This window comes from Haliotis asinina, chromosome 2 (genome assembly GCF_037392515.1).
Source record: "Haliotis asinina isolate JCU_RB_2024 chromosome 2, JCU_Hal_asi_v2, whole genome shotgun sequence".
NCBI lineage: Eukaryota > Metazoa > Mollusca > Gastropoda > Lepetellida > Haliotidae > Haliotis > Haliotis asinina.
In genome coordinates this window covers 51,580,512-51,607,029 of record NC_090281.1, presented here as the reverse complement: position 1 = coordinate 51,607,029, position 26,518 = coordinate 51,580,512, and the positions used below count along the sequence as shown (strand labels likewise).

The 26,518-nt window shown below is 41.8% G+C and overlaps 1 protein-coding gene across 1 annotated transcript in view; it reads left to right on the top strand.

The window, feature by feature from the left end:
* The window catches only part of LOC137273887 (probable ATP-dependent RNA helicase DDX43), a 35,340-nt gene extending 8,822 nt beyond the window's left edge, over window positions 1-26,518 (top strand). Inside the window, exons 11-25 of the mRNA XM_067806786.1 lie at window positions 8,120-8,208; window positions 8,669-8,724; window positions 9,039-9,092; window positions 9,538-9,602; window positions 10,302-10,412; window positions 10,655-10,796; window positions 11,185-11,285; window positions 12,036-12,123; window positions 16,829-16,888; window positions 17,683-17,753; window positions 18,406-18,471; window positions 19,108-19,215; window positions 19,705-19,779; window positions 21,420-21,507; window positions 22,279-26,518. Coding sequence (XP_067662887.1) covers window positions 8,120-8,208; window positions 8,669-8,724; window positions 9,039-9,092; window positions 9,538-9,602; window positions 10,302-10,412; window positions 10,655-10,796; window positions 11,185-11,285; window positions 12,036-12,123; window positions 16,829-16,888; window positions 17,683-17,753; window positions 18,406-18,471; window positions 19,108-19,215; window positions 19,705-19,779; window positions 21,420-21,507; window positions 22,279-22,533 — 1,429 coding nt within the window. The 3' untranslated portion in view covers window positions 22,534-26,518. The remainder of the gene's footprint in view (window positions 1-8,119; window positions 8,209-8,668; window positions 8,725-9,038; window positions 9,093-9,537; window positions 9,603-10,301; window positions 10,413-10,654; window positions 10,797-11,184; window positions 11,286-12,035; window positions 12,124-16,828; window positions 16,889-17,682; window positions 17,754-18,405; window positions 18,472-19,107; window positions 19,216-19,704; window positions 19,780-21,419; window positions 21,508-22,278) is intronic.

The following is a 26,518-nucleotide window of genomic DNA, read 5'->3' as shown; positions in this document are numbered from 1 at the left end:
GTGAGCCAGAGGTAGGTCGACTCCGACAACTCGGCTCCTCTGGGTCTGTTGTCCTTGTTGACGGGTCCCTTGTGCGTCGGGGTTACCGGCAACCAAACTGGCGGTTCGAGCACCGGCTTTGCCGCCTGCATCGGTTCTGCTCAGTGCATCAGGGTCCCTACTTCGGCGGTCGATCTCACGATGTCTCTACGCCTTCTTTATTTGACGGCGAACCGACGGAGGCCGATTCAGAGCTTTTCGCTCGGTTCGTCCCCGGGGCAGGTACGCGAATGGATCGCGGTAGCACTAACCCGATTCCACGGAGTTTCGTCTTCCTGGGAAGTGTTTACTCCGTGCAGGGTAGCCGAGACCAAGGGGCTGTGCCGCAGGTGGTCGTCCCTGCGGACGCCCCCGATCCCGCGGAGTTTCGTCTTCTTGGGGAAGCGTTTGCTCCGTGTAGGGTGGCTGAGGCTCAATTGCCTATTTTACCTTCACTCCTCAGTGAGGTAATTAATCCGCTCCTGTAGGGTAGCCGTTCGCGGTTCGATCTCCCGGAGCTTGACCGGCTACTTGATGGGGGAGGATGCGCTGTTTGACCCTTCCGTTGTCGACGAGTGCGTGTACGCCTCGATCGCGCTTGGGGGGTCGTCTGGCCACTGCCAGGCGTCGGCTTGTCAGGGTCGCCGCTTGCCGCTTTTTACCTCATCAAACCAGGTGTTGCGCTCGGTTTCCGCTCCTTTGAGGAGCAATATCGGAACGCCGTGCAGCAACTTAAGGTTGCGGTGCACTCAGCCTACCTCTCTGTCCTGCAGAGGCAGCTGGTGTCACAGGAGGACGGGGACGAGGATTTTTCCTCGTCCACGTTAGAGCGGCAACTTACGGAGGTGCATTCACATTTGACGCGCGACTCAATGCGTTCTTCCACGAGTCAGATGATGTGTGCTGTGATGGGCCTTCGTATGTTATGGCTGTTGCCAGGTATTCACCGGCTACACAGCAGGCACTGCTGTCTCTGCCTTTCCGGCTGGGCTTGACCCTGTTTGACGGGAGTTAGTGAGGCCGCGGAGGCCGTTAGTCAATTCAAGGACTCAAAGTCCTTTCTTGAACAACCCTCCACCTCTCGCGCGCGGCCTTCGGTCCTCAGCTCAAGCTATCCTGCGACTCAGTCTAAGGATGCGCCGGAGTGGACTGCTCCACTACAGGCACGGAAGAGCAAGGACAGGGGTGAAGGGAGTACCTCCGGAGCCCTCAGTTGTCCCGTTGCACGCAGCAATCTCTGCCGTCGGCCGGGACACTTTGCCTTCTACCCGAAATTCCTGTGGGTGGTCGCCTCCCGTTATTACTCAGGGATGGCCACACGCCACAGTGGAAGCGAGAGCTTACTCCTTTTGCCGGGATTCGCTGCACTCCGGTGCCGAAGTCGCCGGAAAAGGTGGCAATCCTCCGTGCCGAAATTCAGTCTTTACTGGACAAGGCAGCTATAGAGATGGTTCCATCAGGACAGGAGACTATGGGGTTTTACTCCACTTATTTCCTGGTAACCAAAAAGAACGGAGGGTTCAGACCCATTCTAAATCTCAAGGGTTTGAACAACTTGATAGAGGTGCCGTCTTTCAAGATGGAGACACTGAGGTTAGTGATCTCGTCTGTAGAGGCAGGGGATTGGCTTATGTCAATCGACCTCAAAGACGCATACCTCCATGTACCGATGCATCCCGAGTTCAGGAAATACCTTCGGTTTTCCTTCGACGGGGTTTGTTATCAGTTTCGTGTGCTCCCCTTTGGCATCTCCACGGCGCCAAGGGTGTTCACCAAACTCATGCTAGTACCAGTTCAGGTCGCCAGGGCGCAGGGCAACTTTTGTTTCCCGTACCTGGACGACTGGATCCTCAGAGCGCTCTCCCAACACCGAAGTCGAGAATCCACACAGTAGGTGATGGATATTCTCACCAGGCTAGGTTGGGTTATCTATCTTAAAAATCAACTGGTGCCGACGCAGGATCTGGTTTTCTTAGGGGCGAGGTTCGAGACAACCCGAGGGGTGGTTTCTCTGTCCCAAGAGCGCATTTTCAAGGTACAGGGCATAGTGTTAAGGTTCCTTCAGTCCCTTATTGCCTCAGCATGAACGTGGCTTCAGTTGCGTGCACGTCAGAGAATGCGTTCCATTCAGCAGGCGTTAGCACAACAGTGGTCCCACTCGGAGAGCTACGAGAAGAATCTGGCTATTCCCCAGTGGTTGATACGTCACTTGCGGTGGTGGACAGATACCGGGAATCTATTCAAAGGTTTACCTCTGATGACCCCGGTACCGTCGCTCACAGTTCAGACGGATGCGTCCTGGGCGAACTCGCGATGTCGGGACTATTGTCCGACCAAGAGGCGACCTTGCACATCTATGTGTTAGAGTTGAGAGCTGTGACGTTGGTGTTCGAACGCTTCGTGGATCAGGTTCGAAGCCGAGTGGTTTGTCTAGAGATGGACAACCAGACGGCGTTGTCCTACATTCTGAAGCAAGGTGGCACTGTGTCTCCGTCGCTCCTTCAGGAAGCGTGGCAGTTTCTACTATGGTGCGATCAGTTCAGCATACGGGTTATGCCTGTGTATCTCCCAGGGGTCGACAACGTGCGTGCAGATGCGCTCTCACGACGTGTTCTGGCTTCCCATGAGTGGTTGCTCAATGGGAGATATTCGGGATTATCTCCCAGTTGTCTGGGTCAACTTGGTGGATCTGTTTGCCTCTGGAGTGACGAACTAGATTCCGGGGTTTTTGTTCGCGGATTCCTGATCCGAGAGCGATTGCCGCCGACGCCTTCCAGCGGGACTGGACGGACAGGGTGTTGTCGGCGTTTACGCCAATTCCCCTGATTTCCAAAGTTCTGTCTCAGCTTGCCACCCAACCAGCGCGGCTACTAGTGCTTCTCGCACCTCTGTGGCCGTCTCAAAGCTGGTTTCCGGTAATACTCAGGTCGCTAGTGTAGCCGCCGGTACTATTACTGCGGCGACCGAACCTACTATCCCAGGACGGCCAGCCTCACCCCAATCCCAGGATTCAGTGGGTGGCCTGGCCACTGTCCGGAATCGTCTCCAAAAGAGCGGAATTCCTGCATCAGTTGCAGACACAATTCTGGCTTCGTGGGGGGATTCCACGAATGTACAGTGTGAGGATAGATGAGCCTGTTATGCGCGCTGGTGTGGAAATGGAGGTATTCTCGATCCCTTTTCTTCAACTGTAGTTGAGTTCTTACCGTCTCGTTGAGAATCTGGCTTAGCCGCTTCTACGATTCGAGGCTACTCCATGGCTATTTCAGCCTTCCACATACCCGTTGAGGGTGCCTTGTTGGGACAATACCCCAGGGTACAGCGTTTTCTTGCAGGCGTGGACAGACTGCGTCCGGTCATGAAATTTGTCTCGAGTATTGGAATGGTTACCCACTCCTCTCGTCTATGACTTGGCCAACCCGTCGTTACAACTGTTAAGTTGGAAAACGCCTTTTTAGTGGCGGTTACGTCTGGTAGACGTGTTAGCGACTTACACGTCATGTTTTCAGACCCGGATCTTACTATGTTCCATAAGGATCGGGTTAGCATTCGCTTACCGGATTCATACCGTCCAAAAAATTCGATCATTCGCTTCGAATGACCGCGCCTATCGATCTAACTGGGTGCATGCTGCCTGCGTCGTCTGATAATACATACCGTAAGGTTCGTGTATTAGATGTTATGAAACCTCTTAAAGTTATTTTAAGAGAATAGCCTTGCTCCGTACGGAGAAACAGCTATTTTGCTGTTGTGGTGGCGGAATGGCTGGCTATCTGACTGATACACAGACGGCATCCCGATGGATTGTATCGGCATGCTGCAAGGTCTATATACATAAAGGCTTATCTCCCCAAAAAGGGGTTGTCAGCTCACTCAGTGAGAGCAGTGGCCACGTCAGAACCGTCATTACCAACTGAACAGACACTCACGAGAGTGTGCTCGGTTCGGTCAGTCAGTTCCCTGCAGTAGACAGAATAGTTCTGCTCAAGCTGATTAAGCTTTGTTAGATAACTATATCTGTTTACACTCGGTGTTGGGTAACTATCCATTCCCATTTTATCGGCGGTGATATTTGGTGATGGTTTCTTAGGTGCCTTACTTTCCTTTCCATTTCCCTGCTTAGCTTGCTAGTGCGGTATGGACAAGGTTCAGTTTGGCGAGTGTCCCGTACGTCCAGGTCTCCAAACTTGGATTTGGGTGGGCGGGGTTTGTCAATTGGGATTTCCCAAATTCTAGCCAATGGGCATGTAAGCTTTGACAAGCGGGTCCTCAGCTTTGTCACGCCCAAGCCTTGATTGACATCAGCGGTCAGGTGACCAGGTCGGTGCCTTTTCTATTTCCGTGTGATTGTAGATTTGCACTTCGATCGAATGGACTGTTGCTGTCAGACAGAATACCACTCCCAATTGCTTCTCTTCGGGAGTCTGTTTAATGCTTATATGTACCCCAAGGAGGACTTCTTCTAAAAAAGAATTATACAAACCTGTAGAGGTTATGAATTCTTTGAAGAATGTCCTCCTTGGGGTACGGCCACCTGCCTCCCCTCATTCTGTCTGATACGTTCAGCATGAAAAGTGAGGTGCGAGGTAGACGGCCAGAGTTACCTGCTCTTGGCTGTAGGTGGCCTGGGGGGCCCTGTAAAGGTGGTCCCACAAGACAAAAACAAGTTTTTTGTTTTGTAAATATTTTATTATCAAAATAGTTACAACTGTCGTAGGCATTTTTAATGGACATAAAAATGCTTATATGTACCCCAAGGAGGACATTCTTCAAAGAATTCATAACCTCTACAGGTTTGTATAAGTTTTTGTGATTTATTATTTTCTCAGTTTCCATGGAAACATTTCGGACATAGTCTTAAAATGGAGGGTTAAGCTTCGTTTCTGGAGCAGAACTCAAAAACCATTCAATGTTTTTTCTGCAAAACTTGGTATATATATATATATATCAGTCTGAACCTATCGTGGTGCCTTTTGGTATTGACAGGTTTTTGTGATTTATTATTTTCTCCGTTTCATTGGAAACGTTTCGGACTTAGTCTCAAAATGGAGGGATGGGCTTCGTTTCTGGAGCAGAACTCAAAAACCGTTCAATATTTTTCTTCAAAACTTGGTAGATATATCAGTCGGAACCAAAAGTGGTGCCTTTTGCTACTTACAGGTTTTTGTGATATATTATTTTATTGGTTTCCATGGAAACGTTTCGGACTTACTCTCAAAGGTGAGAGGTGTGTTCTGTTTCCGGAGCAGAACTCAAAAACTTTTTAATATCTATCAGTGTTACTTGGTAGCAGAGTGGTGCCTTTTGCTATTTACAGGTTTTTATGATGTATTATTTTTTTACTTCGTTTCTGGAGCACAAGTCAAAAACTATTTCATATCTTTCAAAAGATCTTGGCAGATATATGAGAGAATTCTTGAAATGGTAACTTTTTCTTATTACAGATATATGGCATATATATTTTTCATGAATTCCATGAGAACAATTCAGACTTGGTCTAAAAACACAATAAGTAACTGTCCGATGATTTGTCCTTTCAAATATGTGGGGGCCGGGGGGATGTGTCATCTTCTGATGACTCTTGTTTCGTATTATGATCCATATCATTGACCTCAAAATCGCTAATTGTCCCTAGAAAGTGACGGTTATGCCAAAATGTACGCTTTTACTTGATATCAAAATATGCGTTTCGAAAGAAAATAACTAAAGATAGTATATCGTGATGTATATCAAATTGTTCCAAGATATTACGATATATATATCGTATCATGAATTTTCGGTATCATCACCTCTTTATAGTCCATTGTGTTATGTTATTGTGTGTCTTGACCATAGTTGCAAAGGTGAAAAGGTAGCCATTTGACAGGAAACTATGTTCCTATGGGTCACTGTCGTGACTTGTTTGATTGTATGTCATCTTGAACTGATGGCTTTGATCATTGTTCATGAAACTAATCATTGGTTGTTGGCGACTTGATTCTTTACATGTTGCCATTGTACAGTTGGATTATTGCCTGAAACGAAGCAAGTCTAAAAAGTCCTTGGTACTCTGCCTCAGTATATCAGCTTGGCCTTCTTGTATTTGGTGGGTGATTGGGTAACCTAGTGGATAAAACTGTTTGCTTGTCATGGAAAAAATCATTCTTTTCTCCACCTTCAGTGAAGCTCATTTCTGGTGTCTCCTGAATGCTAACCTTCTGGTGCCTAAAAGGCAGCTTGTGTTAGCCTGGCTAGTAATGATCAGGTTTTTGCATTGAGAATTATATCTAGTTTGCAAAAGATGCGTTAGGAATATTTTGATTATTTCATTATTATTTTTAGCTTGGCTATCTTCTATTTGCCTTCCGTGTCCGAGTCTGATTGACCATACTTTATTTACCTGTCCATTCCTGTACTGGTTTGATTACATTAACATGATTGTATTGGATGGGCGTAAATGTACTGTCTAGGTCTTCTCTTTTGGCATAACTTATCTATAACAACTTAACCCACCTGTAGCAGCTTGTTTAATGGCCATTCTAGTAGTTGGTGAATCAAAAATATAGCATACAGCTTTATGGATTACAACTTTTTTTTTTTACGTTGAGCAACGTTTCGGTGTAGTTTCTTACCATGTTTTCAAGCTAAAGGTGAATACAACCAAATAGTGAGAAGCTTATACACATGGTATGTTGTGACAAACAGCGAATTAATATTAACAACAGCATGTGATAGAGTAAACAAGTGGTACATATTTGGAGGAGGCCAGTAGGGGATTAAGACAACAAAGAGCACTAGTGATGAAGCCGATGACGAGTGGGATTAAGTAGTAACATCAAACAGACACAGTACTTAGATAGTCAATGGTTTGATTAGTTCTTCATAGGCCGATGGTATGTAGTATCCTTGGTCTCTGTTGATCAAAGGTTTGTGGCGGCGGATTTCAGTGGTTTCCAACAGTTTCCTTTTTGTGAAGTCCTGGCTTTTGGTTGACATGACTTCGAATTTGTCAAACTTCGATGAGTGGGGAATTCTTTAATTCAACTGTATTGCCTTGACCTGCCTGTTTTGCCTTAACCCGCCTGTATTTCCCTGACCTCTCTGTATTGCCATGGCACACCTATATTGCCTTGACTCGCCTGTATTGCCTTGGCCTGCCTGTAATCACTTGACCTGGCTCTATTGCCTTGACCAAACCTCTGTTGCCTTGACCCACCTACCTTCTTGTATTGCCTTGAACCATCTGTATTGTCTTGGCCTACCTGTATTGCCTTGACCCAGTTGTATTGCCTTGGCCAGTCTGTATTGCCTTGACCTGCCTGTGTTACCTTGGCCCACTTGTATTGCCTTGGCCTGCCTGTAATCACTTGACCTGGCTCTATTGCCTTGACCAAACCTCTGTTGCCTTGACCCACCTACCTTCTTGTATTGCCTTGAACCATCTGTATTGTCCTGGCCTACCTGTATTGCCTTGACCCAGTTGTATTACCTTGACCAGTCTGTATTGCCTTGACCTGCCTGTATTACCTTGGCCCACCTGTATTGCTTTGACCCATCGGTATTGCCTTGGCCATGGACTGCCTGTATTGACTTGACCCACTAGTATTGCTTTGACCCATTGGTATTGCCTTGGACTGCCTGTATTAACTTGACCCACTTGTATTGCTTTGACCCATTGGTATTGCCTTGGACTGCCTGTGCTGACTTGACCTACTGGTATTGCTTTGACCCATTGGTATTGCCTTGGACTGCGTGTATTGACTTGACCCACTGGTATTGCTTTGACCCATCGGTATTGCCTTGGACTGCCTGTGTTGACTTGACCCACTTGTATTGCTTTGACCCATTGGTATTGCCTTGGACTGCCTGTGTTGACTTGACCCACTGGTATTGCTTTGACCCATTGGTATTGCCTTGGCCCACCTGTAATGCCATGATCCACCTCTACTGTCTTTGCCCACCTGTATTGCCTTGATCTCTCTGTGTTGACTTGCCCTGCCTGTATTACCTTGGCCCACCTGTATTCCATTGGCCTGTCTGTATTGACCTGCTTGTATAGAATTGTACAGATGTTAAGCACTCATGTTTAAGGCCTATAATGGAACTGTACTGTTATCAACAGGAAGAAGAACAACAACATCATTGTTGAAGGTGGGGAGAAACGGGTGCCAAATCCTGTGAGGACCTTTGAAGAAGCCTTCCAGCATTATCGTAAGAAACTATTGTCTCATGAAAGCAGTCATTCATCATGACAAAGCCCTGGGTTAGATTCACCACAAGGATACAGTGGGTGAAGATCAGGGCTAGTGTGTATCAACGTGATGATGTGGGAATATTTTTCACTTGCTCACTCACTCAAAACCCACCCACTCACTCACTCACTCACTCACTCACTCACTCACTCACTCACCCCATCCAGCCACCCAGCCACCCAGCCACCCACCTAGGAAACCAACCAACCAAGGAAACCAGTTTATTCAATAGTGTAGTTCCCCAGTTCCAGCTCTCAAGAGGCTGGCTGAAATCAATTTTTCATACACGTTCACTTAAAATGAATCAGTGTTCTTGTAACTACTAAGAACTGAATTATGATTTGTCATGTAAACAGTGTGTTAAGTATTTATTTGAAGTTACACAAGCTAGTTTAGGTAACACTTCTATTTATTTACAGCTGAGATTCTAGATCAGATCTACAAACAGAAGTTTGTTGAGCCATCACCAATACAGGTCAGTATATGACTCACAATATTAATCACCTGATTGTCTGATCCCAACTCAAGTTTGTTCAGACTGTCACAGTATTGCTGGAACATTTATGTGTACAGCTTTCAGAAACACATTCACTTTTTGTGTCTGGTCCCACCTGCAGAAATTCTTCAGCTATTGATTAAGGTTTCTCTCATTATGCCGAAAACCAGGGTTCAGTTCCCCGCATGGGTGGAATGTGTTAAGGTCATTGCTAGTGTCCCCTGCTGCAATATTGCTCAAAGCCATGTAAAACCATACTCACTCTTTAGCTATCATGTTTTCTTTCTCTACAGAAACAAGCTTGGCCCATTCTGTTACAAGGACAAGATCTTATTGGAATAGCACAGGTAGATTTCCAGTTCTGATCTCTTTTGATTGTGATTCGAGAAGGTCCCGGGGTAGAATAGGCCTTCAGTAACCCATGTGTGCCATAAAAGGCAACTAAGCTTGTTGTAAGAGGCGACTAACGAGATTGGTTGTTGGCTTGCTGAGTTGGTTGGCGCATGTAATCGTATCCCAATTGCGCAGACCGATGCTCATGTTGTTGATCACTTTAATGTCTGGTCCAGACTCAATTATTTACAGACCGCCATCATATAGCTGGAATACTGCTGAGCGCGACATAAAACTAAACTCACTCACTCACTCTTATGGTTGTTGGATTTTCTTTTTCAAAGTCTTGAGGACATGATTTAATGTAGTATTATTCCAGCCTGTTGATCTGTTATCTGGAAGTATCTCGTTTTCAGTCGTTCTTTAAGTTGACTTTTAGTGCCCACTGTTTCTATTCAGACAGGTACTGGGAAAACCTTGGCTTTTCTTCTTCCTGCTTTAATCCACATTGACAACCAGCCTGTGTGAGTTGTGAATCTTGTAACTGGATAATTGTAATGTTTGATTTTGTCAATTATGAATAGCTACATTGACAAGGAAAATATTATCATAATACCAGTGTGATGTCTTTCTTGATATCTCCAGAGTATACTTTCCGATAAATCTCCACTATACCCTGGATTCAGAGCAATGGCTTGAAACAAATATTTTATTACCATCCTTTGCTGGTTCTGCATTCTCACATAAGCCAGTCATCGTTACAACTGAGCTTACCAGTGTCAACAAAGATAGTGGTTGAAGCCTGGAATTTTGTTTTGACTCAGATTTTGGAGAAATTGTACAGACAAATTGACAGGTCTGAATCTTCTAAGAAATTTGCCAGAACTCCTTCTAACTCTTTTAGAGTACCTCTGCGTCATTTGTATTGCCAGGTTGGAGCTATGAACCTATGATCATTGTTTTGAATTCTCTTTTCCCTGGTTATGTTCCTAGGTCACCAGGGTAGTAAATATCTATGACCTAGATCATTTTAGACTTTCTTTCACCATTTTGCTGACACATTTTGATAAATTCAGTTCATTGTAGTGTAGCTGAGTGTAGCATTACACAATAGATGAAAAAAAACCCCAACATCCAACCTTCTGCACACGATATGACGTTAAATTTCCTGACTGCATTAATGAATGAACACTCTTGATTCACTCCCTCTGCCTACTCCACAGGCCAAGGGATCAGCGTGGTGGTCCCAATGTGTTGGTGTTGTCTCCAACCCGAGAACTGGCCCAACAGATTGAGGTGGAGGTGAAAAAGATCAACTACAGGGGTATACGCAGGTGAATGTTTACATGCTTATATATCTCCCATATGTCTTCAGCCATCGACCATGTACAGTCATTCCTCGCAGTAATATGAATCACGGTTTCCATGGTTGACCCCCTGCGTTATGAGTCTTTTAATTTCCTGTGGTACACCTGTATTTAGCCTGGTGTTGTTAGTACAAGGGTGTTCCTGCTGCAGGAGTGGTTCCCATAAGTTACATCCCAGTCTGATGAATTGTTGTCATTCATTGTTCCAGTGTGGTCGTGTATGGTGGTGGGAACCGAAGAAATCAGATCAGTGTGGTCACAAAAGGTGTGGAGATCATTGTAGCCACACCAGGACGACTCAATGATCTCATCATGAACGGCATCATAGACGTGAAGTCTGTCACATATCTGGTCAGTTGAAAATCCTAGCTTTGCCAAACAACTGACATATTCTCGACTTGTACCCACATGGATAATGACCTGTGCTATTGCTAACACAATACAGATACAAAATATTGTCATGTTAAGTGTAAATGTTAAGTCATTCCTAATTGCTTCAGTGATTTATCCTATTTATGTGGTCTAATCATACATGAATAGAGGTAAAGATCAGCTGCATGTCTTTGTAAGTTCGGCAATTTCTATTATTGCTCACAAGTATGCTTGAAGTTTTGTAAATAAATTTGATATTACATGCATACAAGCAACAATAGTTCCTCTGACAAAATGTAAACCTTGACTGTTGTGTGCAAAACAAACCAGTGCATACCCAGTTTTACCATGTTTCTGTTTATCGCAGGTTCTGGATGAAGCAGACAGGATGCTGGACATGGGATTTGAACCTGAGATCCGAAAGATTTTGTTGGACATCCGACGAGACAGACAGACGGTAATGACAAGGTAATAATGCCCACAAGAAGTTTTCTAAGCCTCGTCCAAAATATCATTGTTTTCCATCTCAGTGGAACCTGGCCATGGCTTAATTGGCTTGTTGAATCTGCTGACACCAAACGTTTGAAAATTGAGAAGAAACTTTTTTATTCCCCCAGCAAAACATAATCATAACAAGCACATTTACTGTCACAGGTTTAACAATACTCTGATTAGAACACTTTGAAATTTGATCAAAGAATCCTCCAAATTGGAAGTATGATTTGCCAGAGGAACTGCCAAAAAATATTTAAAACTGGATTTATTTTACAAACATTTTTTTGAGTATGAAGGCTAAAATATGTGCACAAAAACAAAATGAAGAATGAAGTCTTCCATAAATATCCCTTCACCATTCCAGTTCATATGTATTCATGAGTGATAGACAAGCTAACATCAGTATAATATGGAGTGTTTGCTACTTTTTATGATGTCAGTTGGACGGTGGGGTAGTCTAATAGTTAAAGTGTCCACCCATCATGCTGAAGACCCAAGTTTGATTCCACACATGGGTACAATGTGTGAAGCCCATCTCTGGTGTTCCTCTTAGTGATAATGTGGGAACATCATTCAAACTCATCCTCACTTACACTTGGTGACTTGACCTGCTAGTTATGGAACGATCTCTTCATGCAAAACATCAGTCCTGAGACAGGCATTATGTAAATATCTGTGATATTGATGGGAAGAAATCAATGGGAATGTTGCTTCTGTTCGCAGCGCCACCTGGCCACAAGAAGTTCAGCGCCTTGCAGATATGTACATGTCTAACCCTATCAACATCTTTGTTGGGACTCTTGATCTGGCTGTAAGTCTCTTAATCCATCAAATGGAATCAGTGTTCGATAACCTTACTTGTTCATAAGGGTTTGAAAATTTAACATAATCCATATTTACATGTTGAGTATGCTGTCCCGTTACTTACTTTGTGCTAATTTTGCATCTCTTTGTATTACAAAGGGCACTTGCAGTGTTAACTCCTCCAAATGAAAGTCCAGTGTGCTTGTCTTGTGGTGCTTTGACTTTCATTCCTCCGTCCAGTTGTCTGTGGTTAATGTGTCTTAGCTTCATTAATTTTTCCTTATCCGGACTCATGCTTAATTGCTTACTCTCCTCTTCCTGGCGAAGGTAGTGGAACACCTGAAATCCCTTAAAGTTCCCTGCTAAAAGAAGCGGACGTAAAACTCACACTCACACATGTATTACCTCCCTTCCCAGCACATGGTCAGCTGACCGCCATGACACTTCACTCTCTCCTTATTGCCCGACACATCTACCTGGAAGACAATTTGTCTATGTCAGCTTCAAGCGGCCAAAGTTTTTTGGCGCTTTTTACTCATCTAGACACATGCTCGCCAAACAGCATGGTTGCGGACAAACCCAAATGCCTAAATGCAAGCAAGGATATCACCGTTTGAACAAGATTTCACGATGATCAGTTGTCTGCTACACTGGTGACGTCATGTCTACAATCTTATTGGTCCCGAGAGACAACACCCACCCAAGAAAGCCAGTGACGTCACATCTGCAATCTGATTGGTCTTTGAGAGACAGCGCCCTGCACAGAATGTGGTGTTATTGTTCCAGTATCAGGAAGTTGTCGGTGACTTTCAATGCTGGAAAGATAACGATTACACACTAGATTAACAGTATACAGCGTCATTTGATTCGTCAAGCAGCATAGAGGTCTTCTAACAGCAGACTCAACGTGGCCTATCACGAGGATTGCAGCAATAAATGACACCTCCTGATCGGACAGGCAGCCAGCTATAAATAGACTTCCGGCAAATGTCAACATGCTCATAATGAATGGTATTGACGATCTGGAAATGAAGAATGATGTATCTTCACGGCATGCAAGTTCTTTATGAGAGAAGTGAACTCAGTCTACAGTTGGACTTCATTATCAGGTACTAACTCAGCTCGGATGGAATGTGATTTGATTCATCACTGCATGGAAATACACCGCTGTCCTAGAATCGGTGGGTCAGAGTTCAAGTAGATGTCAGAACACGTTCTACTCTCTCCGCTACCATAACGACAGTGTCACCGTCTACTCAGTCTGCTCACATCTACTCAGGATATAACCAGTAGACGCCTACAACTATGTCTATGACAGTGATTCCTTAGTCACGGTTTCACGCCTTGACTGGTTTACTTGCTAGACAACTTGAAACCACACCCGCTATGGGGAACTCGCCAGTCAAAAGTCTGCACAAGAACTTATATGTTACAGTCGGCATTCAACAACCATCTCTATGTCGACACCTCTCTCCAAGGATGAGGTGCCCATCTAAACAACAAGTTGCAGCAGGAATCTGGAAGATGGAGGATCGAACTCGTCCCATCAACCAGTTGGAAATGAAAGTGCTGATTCATGCTATCCATCACTGGTCGGCAACACTGAGAGACAAGCTACTGATGATCCACACAGACAACTCAACTCAAACAAGCAAGGGTCAATGAGATCGCCATCTCTACTACACCTGTTGTTTCAACTTTTTGACATGGTTGACAGTCTGAATCTCCAAATGAAAGCATGTCACATACCAGGAGTCTGCAAAATCATGGCATACGCCTTATCTCGTCCTCTTTGTCCATCACCAACAGAGTGGATACAGCTTCAAGAGGTGTTATAATTAATCAGCCAGACGTTTTGATCACCACATTAAACTTGTTTGCAACAAGGTTCCACAAACAGACTACAGACTTTGTATCACTGGTACCAGATCCATTAGCCTGGGCAACAGACGTTTTCAGCATCACATGGGAAGGACTAAAACGCATTCACGTTTCCCCTACCAGTTCTGCTACCAAAAGTCATCGAGAAAATAAAACAGACCAAGAGGCTACAACCGACTTTGGTCATGCCTTACTTGCTAACGAGCCATTGGTTTCCAACACTCTTAGAGGAGTTAGAACAACCATCACTACAACTACCAGATTGGGAAAATCTTCTTGTCCATCCCCACACGAAACTGGCACACAGCAACCCATCTGCATTCCGATTTATCGTGTGGAACGTATCAAAATCTGTTTAAAACACAGCCTTATGCCTTATGGAAATCCACTCGCACCCTTTATGATGACAAGTGGAAGCGGTTTGAGACGTACGAAAAAGAAAGCCTTCACGGCGATGAAACATATGTGCAGATAGCAGAATATATATGTCACCTACGACATTCCAGAGGTCTGAAAGATTCTACATTATCTTCATACTTGACAGCTCTCAGCTCAATTGTCACCATGGAACCGGGGACCACTCTGACTAAAGTACACAAGTTATTTGCCTTGCTACGCTCCTTCAAGTTGGAAGATCAACAACATAGATTTAGAGCTCCAGCATGGGATCTAAACATCGTACTCTAACATCTCACAAGTGATGTGTACGAGCCGCTTGACTGGACCTCATTTGAACTGCTAACTCAGAAGACGCTGTTTTTACTTACCTTGGCTACAGCTGCATGAATGTCAGAAATTCATGCTCTAGACTTCAACCTCACGAGCTTTGATGCAAGTCATCAGGAGACAGCTCATCTGGGTCTACGATGGGATTTTATTGCGAAAAATCAACTACCAGGTCAACCAGATAGACAATTCCACATACCGGCACTATCTTCAATCCCTGGACACCATGATACTCAAGATTTATCATTATGTCCAGTCAGAGCATAGAAGATAAACATCGCAAATACCAAGTCTAGAAGGCAAAGTTTCAAGCACCTGTTTATCTCTACATCTACTGAGACACTTACAGAAATATCCCACAACACTATCTCAGTGTGGATCAGAGCTAATATATTGAGAGCCTTTTAAAGCAACAGGTTTGGAACCTCCGCGAGCCTCTAACCCACATGAAGTCAGAGCCTTGGCCTCTACACTAGCGCTACATGGGAATTGCTCGCTTTCAATTATAATGGAAGGCTGCTTTTGGAACTCAAACACTGTTTGCCAACCACTACCTACGAGACATAACCACAAAGGACGTCTCTGGCATTCATCAGTTTGGGGATCTTGTCATTGCTCAGCAACTAACAGTTCCCCGAAGGCGCTGAGTTCACTCACCCCGTTTTATCACATGACTTGTGGAAGCCAGATGTTCTGTGGAGTATTTTAGTGGAACGTCCATGCACACGTCTTAAACAGACTAGCATGAGTGATTATGACTCTGTACTTGTAATGAAAATACTTGTACACGAAGAGGAGTCGAAACTGGTCTTGATTGCTTTATCTTGACATTTAGTTGCATGAGAAACTAGCAGGACGCTAGTTACTTTTAATGTCATCACGTGCCAGTCAAAAAATGGAAGACAAGTTCGACTGGATGTGATTCCCCGCAAAATCTACTATGAATATGAAAAAAATACGACCTATTTATCGCCATTACAGGTTCCCGTTGGTGGGGTGGGAATTATTGGACATAATTTGGAACAGAGAGCAGAATCCAGCGTGGTCTGACCCACCGGGGGACATTGCCATGTTAGTGGCGAACACTGTGTTTTCATGTGTCCCTGTAGTAGTCTTCTGTGATTGCTATCAAAATACGACACATATTTCTATGTCTAGAATTTCATTTCATTTCTGTTGTATCAAGGCAACCCATGAAGATCCAGGTTCGAACTGATCTGCAGTAACCAATGCTTGTTGTAAGTGATGACTATTGGAATCAGGTGGTCACTAGTGATGACACTAGTGGTGTGGCAATTCATTGATACACATTGATAATGCAGAGGATCGGTGCAAAGTTTTACGTTGCCCTGTGTCCTGATGCAATACTTCAAAGGGGCCCCGATACATTGATGTTTAATATTCCTGAATTGCGACACACTTTTGGTAGATGATTAAAATATAAGCTTACTATTTTTCACTTCACAAAAAAGTATTCTTGGAATGTCCTTCATCAAGAACTGTTTCGCACATAGCGCTTGCATGTTATCAACACTGTTATCACTAAGTCTGTGTATAAACTTAATTGTCTTGTTTCCGAATGAACATTGAACAATGCTAGCAGAAGTTGACGAAACACTTTAGAATTTGTTTGGTTTTGATCTTAAGGTGTTTTATAGCCGGTGTTAGAATTAAGGATTTTAGTATCATGATACATATCGTAGTGCCAGCCTTGTGTCGGGGTTTGTATCGTGCAGTGCACAATACTTTGGCAATATATCGTTGTAACTAAAAGTTTGGTATCGTGATGTGTCGTGTTGTAGGTTGTATACTAGTTTGTCACACAGACCCTGAAGCAAATATATCCAAGAAAGCCCATTCAAGTCTAGAAAATGTGGCAAGTCTAAATGTCATTAGCTTCTGTAAATTAAGAAAATCTCAGGACTAGTTGTATACCAATACCAGCTGTAGTTGACACATGTCAGTTACATAGATTGATGCTCATGTCTGGTCCAGAATCGATTATTTACAGACCACCACCAGATAGCTGGAATATTGTTGAGTGTGGCGTAAAACTTAACTCACTCGCTCTCTCTCTCGAGCTTCACTCACTCATTTTGTTGTAGGCTTGCCACAGTGTTACACAGTTGGTGGAAGTGTTGGATGATGAGGAAAAAAAGCCTCGGGTAAGAAACTGTATATGTTTATAATGAACAAGGGACCTTATTGATTTTCTGGTATTGTCTGACATCTTTAAATACCTGTAGTATTACTGACTGGTGTAAAACATTATGGAAGCTAGATACTACATAATTGTTTTTACCTGATTTTTCTATTTGATCATTCACAATTTGACAATGTTGAAGGCAGTCATTTTGTGGTAATCTAATTAAGTGAAATCCTCGAAGATTGGTCACAATGACTAAATGACCACGCAGATTATTATGTTTTCTCATAAGCAAACACAAACAGTTTTTGAAACACTTGTTTTCATTAACAATATTTACCTCAAGGTTGGTTGGACAGTTACATTTCATAAGCACTACAAGCTCGTTCGAATTCATGATAGGAAATTTATGTTCCTAACATACTAGTTTTCCTTTAAAGATGTGACATGTGCAAGTGCATTGTGTGCAATTTGAAAAAAAGACAAAATAAAAACTTTTTTTTTTTTTCTTCTTTATTTTTTGTGTATTAACAAGCATAACCATTAAAATTTGATAAATTATGCCAACTACATGTAATTATTTTCAATGATTGATCGGTTGCAATTAACCGGTTATCAATTATTAAAATTTCACCAGTTCCCAACACTAGTATCATTATTGTTTCAGATTATCTATTGCCATGATCAATTACCGAGGTCTTATGTCTAAGTGTTAACTTATAAGTATAGATCCATCAAAGGAAGTCTTCATGAGCTTGTAAAGTAGTTGATATCTGTAATTTGTATAGTACTATTGTTACATTTTACTTTCAGTTGTTTGACTTCCTCACGTATGAGCTTCAGCCCATGGACAAAGTCATCGTGTTTGTGGGGAAGAAGGTCTTGTGAGTACCAGCAGCTAAAATCACTTCTTGTATTTGTCACAAAGTCATTGTGTTTGTGGGGAAGGTCTTTTGAGTATGTTTGTGGGGAAGAAGGTCTTGTGAGTACCAGCAGCTAAAATCACTACTTGTTTTTGTCACAAAGTCATCGTGTTTGTTGGGAAGAAGGTCTTGTGAGTACCAGTAGCTAAAATCACTGCTTGTTTTTGTCACAAAGTCTTTGTGTTTGTGGGGAAGAAAGTCTTGCGAGTACCAGTAGCAAAAGTCAAGGTTTGTGTTGTCAAAAGTGGTTGAAGTGACGGGTTGTCATAGTAACAACTGTTGTCACTTGATGTTACTCTATTTGTTGCATACACCCTTATGCCTTCACTATTGTGTCAGACAGATCTTGGTTTGGGAGTATTTGCATTAACACAAGAGAACAGGTCACCATTGGGAAGGGCAGTGAAAATGCCCACCGTAGCTCTTCAATGAAATTCTCCATGTTTTATGTAGAAATTTTAAGATTATTGGGTAGGTTGTAATAATCTTTAATCATACATTATTCTTAAATTAAATGTACATGTGGTGTCGGGAAGCATTTGTTCAAGGTAACATGGTGTCATTATTGATGTTGTGACATGATCTTTTGACCTACATGCCATGGTATTTCCAGAGCTGATGACCTGTCCAGTGACTTGGCCATGGAGGGAGTGGAGTGTCAGTGTATCCATGGAGACAGGTGAGTAATGTGGTTGATATGAATATATCAGAAGCTAGCACTAATTCTTCCTTGACAACCTGATATGTTAAAGACATTTTGTGACGTTTTGTGCAAGATACTGTTGGGACACCAGAGTTTATGTCTCTGACCCCCTAAAGGTCTCAGATACCTGAGATATGGTGGGGAAGGGAGAAGTACTGATCTGTAAAGAAGCAGCAAAGAGATCTATAGAATGCCAGAATCCACTAGTCATTACCTTGACACATGTATGATCATCACTGGGATTGCAGCTCCATGCCTGTGTTTCACCAGTGGTACAAATTTCAAGTCTGAACCAGACAATCTAGTGATTCATATCATACATCAACCTATGCAGTTAGGGAGCCTGACCACCCGATCTCATTAGCTGCCCCTTACAACAAACATGGGTTGCTAGAGACCAATTCACACCCTGGTCTTCAGTGGTCACAAAAAGGCTAAAGGGGACTGATGAGGAAATTGCTTTTGATATCAGTCATTGTCTCATGTAACTGGACTTAATTACATTAAGACCTCAGAGGTAATGACTGAATACTGCTTAGTACATTAAGCATATTAACTATCTATTTCTTCACGTTGTGTAAATGTGAAGACAGGTAGATATTTCTTCACCAGGGAGCAGTGTGACCGTGAAGCTGCACTGAGTGACTTCAAGTCTGGAGCCGTCCGCATTCTCATTGCTACTGATGTCGCTTCAAGGGGCCTTGATGTCAAAGACATCACGTATGTTGCTTACATCTGATATCTATGATTTAAAACCATGTGGAGGATTGGGTATGAAAGGTGTTCTCAAAGAAAGGTCAAAAGCCAGAGTAGATGATGCCTTCACATACTTTACTTCTTGTTTATCTGACATAGTTGATACAGGCTTTTGATAGCTTTAAGTGCTAGTATTCCTTGTGAAAAGCCTTTAAAATCATCCATATTGTTTTAAAAGCCTTGAATTTGTATACACTTACAGGTTTTGAGAAAAAATGACTTTGCCAAGGCGCTTGAGAAACTGACATGAGGGAGTCCTATCTCAGTTGATGCAGTATTCTTTGCAGAGTTGTCTCTCTTGTGCATACCGACAGTCTATGTTCAGGGTTTTGAATCAGATTCACTGATTGCTTCAGTAAGGCAGTTTGATGATAGGCTGTCACCCATATGTGTTTGTGTTGATACATGTTTGGGTCATCACTATTTTAATTTGGGACCGACCATCTTTTTCAGGCATGTATTGAATTATGACTTCCCGAGGAACATTGAAGAATATGTACATAGAATCGGCAGAACGGGCAGAGCAGGGTAAGTAACTTGTAAAGGGATCTTTGAAAAATTAAATTTCTTATCTTTACATTTATGGAGGTTTAACATTCTGCAGACTGCATGAACAGTCTATGTACACAAAGTATGTGCATCAGGGTGTTTTTCAACACTGGAATATTTTAAAGTCAATTGGTATAAATGAATGTGTCGACAATATTAACCTCCCAGACTGCCTCATAAGTTATTCACACCAAGAACTGAAGACAGAGATACTAAATTAGCGACATCTTTCTTCACAACACATTTTTGATTGAAAATGGGACTGTTCAGACTTATGCAGCCTGACTGTATATTGATCATCATCTTAAAGCAAAACTTTTCTGGCACACATGCACCTACACATTACTTCCCTTGTACATCACACTTAACATGTGTTTCTATAGGCACTTAAGACTAGGTATGAAACTTTAGTAGAAGCACAATATTTGGCCTTCGGTTGGGTATACTGTAATGGATTAAATAAGTGGTATTTTCGGTTTTAGTACTGTTGTTTTAAAAACCTTTTTGTACCTTTTCTAAAATGATTAGAAATTGAATCATTTTGCCCTAGTCTATGCATTCCTAGGTGAACACCATTTTCACGGAAGTAAGTTTGGAATTGCCTTGAATGTGGTCTGCTGAGATCAACAAGTCGGCGAGACATCAGTACCTGGGTTCCTTTTTCAGTTATTGCAAATAAAAATATTTGTCTAATCTTATTATACGTTTTGTAGCTGTGTACATTATGTAAGCATATCATTTGCATTAAAGACAAGTTGTTATATGTTGTAGGTATAAAATTCCCACTGGGTTATCCTGATACGACTGGTAGAATACGTCAGACTTTACAATCTATGCAAAAAATAATATCATGCATAAATAAACTAATTTCTTTGGTTTCTTACAACCACATACGTTTTATGAATAAGTATCAAGTAGATCATGAACACTGGATATACTGCGAACATGTTATTTTGAGAACTTTGTCACATGACATGGCAAAACTTATTTGTTCTCAGTAAATCTACCTTAGAATCTCGAAAATTAGTATTGCAGATATTCAAAATTAACACATGTCACTGATTTCATACTTTTTATTGAATTAATGTTTAACAGATAATCTCATTAGAATTAAGCTCGAAAGACTTCTAAGTTTTATGCAAATGTAATAACAATTCGATATACTGAATAATCAGTGTCATTTTTTAATAAAGTCAGTTAAAAACTGGATTCATTCATACTAATACAACAAAACTATCTACATGATACACATCATATTGCCCCTCGATGACTTGACCTGGAAGTAGGTGTTATTTATAGGTGTGATCATTCAGCAAGACTGTCGTCAACCTTTGTGATCTCACAGGAGATCTGGAATGTATGCTATTATGAACAATGCCCGAAGGATGACTTGCTGTTCAGTTCTTATGTATTGTGTTAATTTATCTAACTTATTTAACATAAATTTATTTATTTATTTATCTTGTACCACAATACGTACTGTACCATGGTGAAAGTGTACCGTTTCAACCCTACTTAAGACTTGATTGGCCCATAGAAAGGCCCTAAGAGGCTATCAATTTGATGGCTGATAATCTGTACCAACACTGTTTTACATCGTACTGTCCATCTTTGTCCAGGAACACGGGTACGTCAATTACATTCGTCACCAGGGGAGATTGGCGACAGGCACAGAAACTCATCGACATCATGGCAGAAGCTGACCAGGTGAGATGACAAGGCAATGTATTTTTTTATTCAGGACAGTTATTTTGGAAACAATTTCTTACCATCAGAAAATGTCATATGCTTCTATTTTCACAGTAGATCAAGAAATGAATAAATAAAGGGTACATAAACATGCATGGTGGAGCCCATCATCCGAACTGCTTTAATTAGGTTCATTAATCCTATTTGGCATAAAGAGTCAATATAGAATCAACTGTATTGCTTAATCATTAATTCATGGACATAAGTCTCAGTGAGTTTTATTGTGCTGTTACTGTATTTTTTCATTTGCAAACACATAATGGCAACAACTTGAACTAATGTAGCCCAAAAGTAATAATGGACATTTGTTTTTTAGATAAAAACCCACTTAAAAAAACAATAATAATAATAATTCCCCCAATCCCAGTCAACATTTGATGGCGACGTCTCCCTCTCCAAGTAACAGCTGGTTGTTCATTTGTTGTTTTGTGCCACACTCAGAAACACTGCAGATATATATGATGCATTTCTGTAAATAATTGAGTCTGGGCCAGACAATCCAGTGACATGATTAGCATCAGTGTAGGCAAGTAGGATATAATGAGACACATCAACTGTGATGGCAAGTCTGAAAACCCAAAATCATCATCTGCGCATCTTACAACATGCATCTGTAGCTGTACTGAAGGCCGATTCTCACCAAAATCTTCGTAGGTCCAAAGTATTGTACATACCATGATACATGTATTACTCACATTCTCTTTAAACTCCCTCACTCGCTCATTCCAGGAAATCCCTGACAACCTGATAAAAATGGCTGAACGATATCAGGCCCATCGAGAGCGCATGGCTCAGGAAGGTGAAGGATTCAGTGGCAGGGGAGGACGTGGGGGACGTGGACGAGGGGGTGGCTTTGGTGGGGGTAGAAGAGGAGGGGGAGATGATGATGGCTTCTTCAGTGGAGGGTTTGGGAGGGGGGCTTTCCGTGGAGGGGGTGGAAGGGGTCGTCGTGACAAGGAATACGACATCCATATTGGCTGGTGATGCTGGATGAATATGTAGTTGATGGAGAGGACTGCATGTGTTGAATACATTTTCAACAGTGTGTTTCAGACTATCAGTCAAATCTCATTTCAGGCAAGAATACAGGTTGGTCATATTTCATGGCTTTTTCATACAGAATATTACAAAAGCAAGTGCCAAAGCTTTTGTCACTTACGTATTTTCATCACAACGGACATGTTTATTTAATAGTATTCATTGATAGACAATGGACCACTTACTTTTTCATGGACAAGAAAGGAACGTTGATATATTTTGATAAGATCTGAGTTAATTTTGTGAAGAACGAATGTTGAAGTTTTGTGTTCTTGAACTGAGAAGTATGGACAATCTGGTGTATATTGCTGTCAATATGAATAGGAGCTGACCAAAGCAAATGATTGTCTGTTTTTCCTTACTTCCCACCGATTGTAACATTAGTGTATGTGAGATGATCCCAGAGTTGTATCCATCTGTTTTTCATTTACAGAACAGAAGTAATAAACTGATGAATACTTGAGAAAAACCAGATTTATAGATGTCAACTTCTTTATTGTGGAAAACACATCGTTTCGAAGTGAATGCTTGCTCCTTTAGGTACGTTGTGTTTTCCACAATAAAGAGGTTGACATCCATAAATCTGTCTTTTCTCATACTTTCCACTTATAAATGCCCTTCAGAGATTTGATGAATATTTGGTTTTGAAACTTGCTGTACAGGTCAACCTTGTGATGATGTGTGATTTCATTTTCATCCCCCCGGCATGAAATGCAGGGGATATAGTCGACGCCTCGTCTTTTCATGCCGGGGATATAGTCGACGCCTTGTCCGTCCGTCCGTAATCATTTCGTTTCCGGAGCATAACTCAGAAACCGTTTAATATTTTTAGACAAACGTGACAAATATAATAATCTCAACCTATAGTTGTGCCTTTTGCTGTGTACGGAGTTTTGGCATTTTTATTTTTTTTGTTTTTCCATGGAACATTTTGGTGTTAGCCTAATGGTGGGATGGGCTTCGTTTCTGGATCAGAACTCAAAAACCGTTCAATATTTTTGAGCAAAACTTGGTAGATATATCAATCAGAACCTAAAGTGCTGCCTTTTGCTGTTTACAGGTTTTTGTGACTTATTATTTTCTCGGTTTCCATGCAAAATATTTTGGACTTTGTCTCAAAACGGAGGGATGGGCTTCGTTTCCGGAGCAGAACTCAAGAACCGTTCAATATTTTCCTGCAAAACTTGTTACATACATCAGTCAGAATCTAAAGTGGTGCCTTTTGGTACTTACAGGTTTTTGTGATATATTATTTTCTCGGTTTCGATGGAAACATTTCGGACATAGTCTCTAAATGGAGGGATGGGCTTCGTTTCCGGTGCAGATCTCAAAATCTGTTCTTTATTTTTCTGCAAAACTTAATAGATATCCCAATCAGATGCTTCAATGATGCCTTTTGCTATTTACAGGTTTTTGTGATTTCATAGTTTCTCAGTTTTCATGGAAACGATTCGGACTTTGGAGGGATGGGTTTTGTTTCCTGAGCACAACTCCAAAATTATTCAATACCTTACAGTAGAACTTGGCAGATATTTGAGGCAGACCACAAAGTTGTGTCTTTTGTTATTTAGAATGTTTTGGCATTTTTATTTTTCCTGGTTTGCGTGGAAACAATTCTGACTTAGTCTCAAAATGGAGGGATAGACTTCGTTTCCAGACCACAACTTGAAAACCATTCAATATCTTTCAACAGATCTTGGCAGATATATGAGACAGATCTTGAAGTGGTGCCTTTTGCTGTTTACAGATATATGGCACTTATAATATTCATGACTTCCACGGAAATGATTCACACTTCATCTAAGAAAACATCAAGTAACTGTCAGATGATTTGTCCTTCCAAAGATGTGGGGGCCGGGGGGATATGTCATCTTCTGATGACTCTTGTTCAAAATATTTTTTACTTATTTATTCATTTGTATATTTTTTTCAATTAATTTGTTTCCATGATGACGAGTTGGATCGCAATATAGAAAATGAATTTCTAGAGCATACCTCCATAACAGTTAAATATGTGACACTTGTATTGCAGCCTAGTCTGTTGGTTAACTGGTGCTTTTTAGTCATTTCAGAGACTGAAACATGTGGAGGATTATTTCCTTCCTCACTGTCGTGGGACTTTGGGTAGCCTAGTTGTAAATGTGTTTGCTGGTCACACTGAAGACCCAGGTTCAATTCCCAACATGGGTACCGCCTGTTTCTGGTGTCCCCTGCTGTGTTATTGTTGAAGGTTCTACCCTGATTTCAATCTGGTATGAAACAATAGTCACTTTACTCACTGAAGTGAAGGTATCCAATGGTAATGCATCAAAAGAAAGGTATATGTGGCGATATGTCACCTCTCAATGACTTGTTTATTATCGTTTTTATGTAACTACTACCACACAGTCATGAAGTTTCATAATTTCCAACAAGGGTGATCATTGCATTGTAGAGGGGTTGGGGTAGCCTGCTATTAATGGTATAAGCATCTGCCTGTCAATATTTCTGAAAGCAGCAACTCACACTCACTTCATTTCATTGCAGACTAAGTTTTTTGGTACTGTTTTACCCCTGTTACAGATTTTATGGAGGGTATTAAAATGTGCTCTGTCCCTCCATCCATATACATTTATCTTTTCCAGAGCAGAACTTTAAAGCCGTTGAATATTTCTTTACCAAACTAGGCACATAGATAGCTCTGCTGGTGTATTGGTGCCTTTTGGTAGTTTTGGAATTCAACATTGTATTTTTGACATTTCCATGGGAACAAGTTTGACTTGAACTGAAGTTGATGGAAGTCCTTTCTTCTGGAGCAGAACTCTAAAACCATTCATTATCCCTTATCTAAACTTGGCACATAGCTTAGTCTAGTCGAGTACTGGACAATGGAAGATTTGAAATAAGAACTTGGTGAAAAAACGTCAATAGTGCATGTTCAAAGAATTGACATCCGGTGATTATGCAGGCTAATTGAAACTGCACCATCTGGACGACTCAAAGTTTGTCAGGTCTGGATTTCTTTACAGACAGCGGCTGGGATATTGCTGAGTGCAATGCATCAGACCAACCTGTGTGAATAAAGCTATATCAGATGCTATGGCCTTGAGTGCAAACTAAGGCCTCAGCAGCAAGTTAGAATACGTGTTTGTAGCAACAAGAAACAAAGGGCAGGCCAGGTGGCATCTTCAGATAACAAAGATTAGTTTAGGTCATTTGAGTTTGTTATCTCGATTTAATCATATGTTGACAGTTAGAAAGGTCTGTTCTTGAGGTTAGTCATTATTTGTCATTTTTTATCCAAATGGCAAATTAAAGAATTAAATTTGGACATAATCTGTTGTTCTTTTTCTTAAATGTGTTTATTTTTGTGTTTTTTTCTGCTTATTGGCAGTGTAACAACATGATGTTATTCTCACACATTTGAGGTCTTGTTTAAGCCCTAGGAATCAGTGAGATCTAGTTGCTCCAACTGAAGTTCATGGGTACATGCATCCTTATGCAATATGAGCCCTAAACCTTAGAATTGCCCCTGTTATCGGTTTAGAACCGTGGGGTAGCCAGGTGGTTAAAGCAGTAGTTCGTCACGCTGAAGACGAAGGTTTGATTCCCCACATAAATAGACTATGTGAAGCCTATTTCTAGTGTCCCCGTCAAAATATTGCTGGAATATGTTTATTGCCACTTTATTTGAAAGATGTCTGTCATCTTGGCAGTCAACAAATCTTACCAGTTAGAGTAGGAACATCTAGGCATGTAGATATGTAGGTAATAATGTAAGTATCTGTACCAACGAACAGCACTGGTAGTCGATGCACAAACCATTGGAAATGTCCATATTTCATTTGTTGGTGTGAAGAGACATGTTACAAATTAAATACTCACTGGACTGATTTACAGCTGACAACACTTGATGCTTTTGAAATACTGACTAAAGTGGATTAAAACAAAA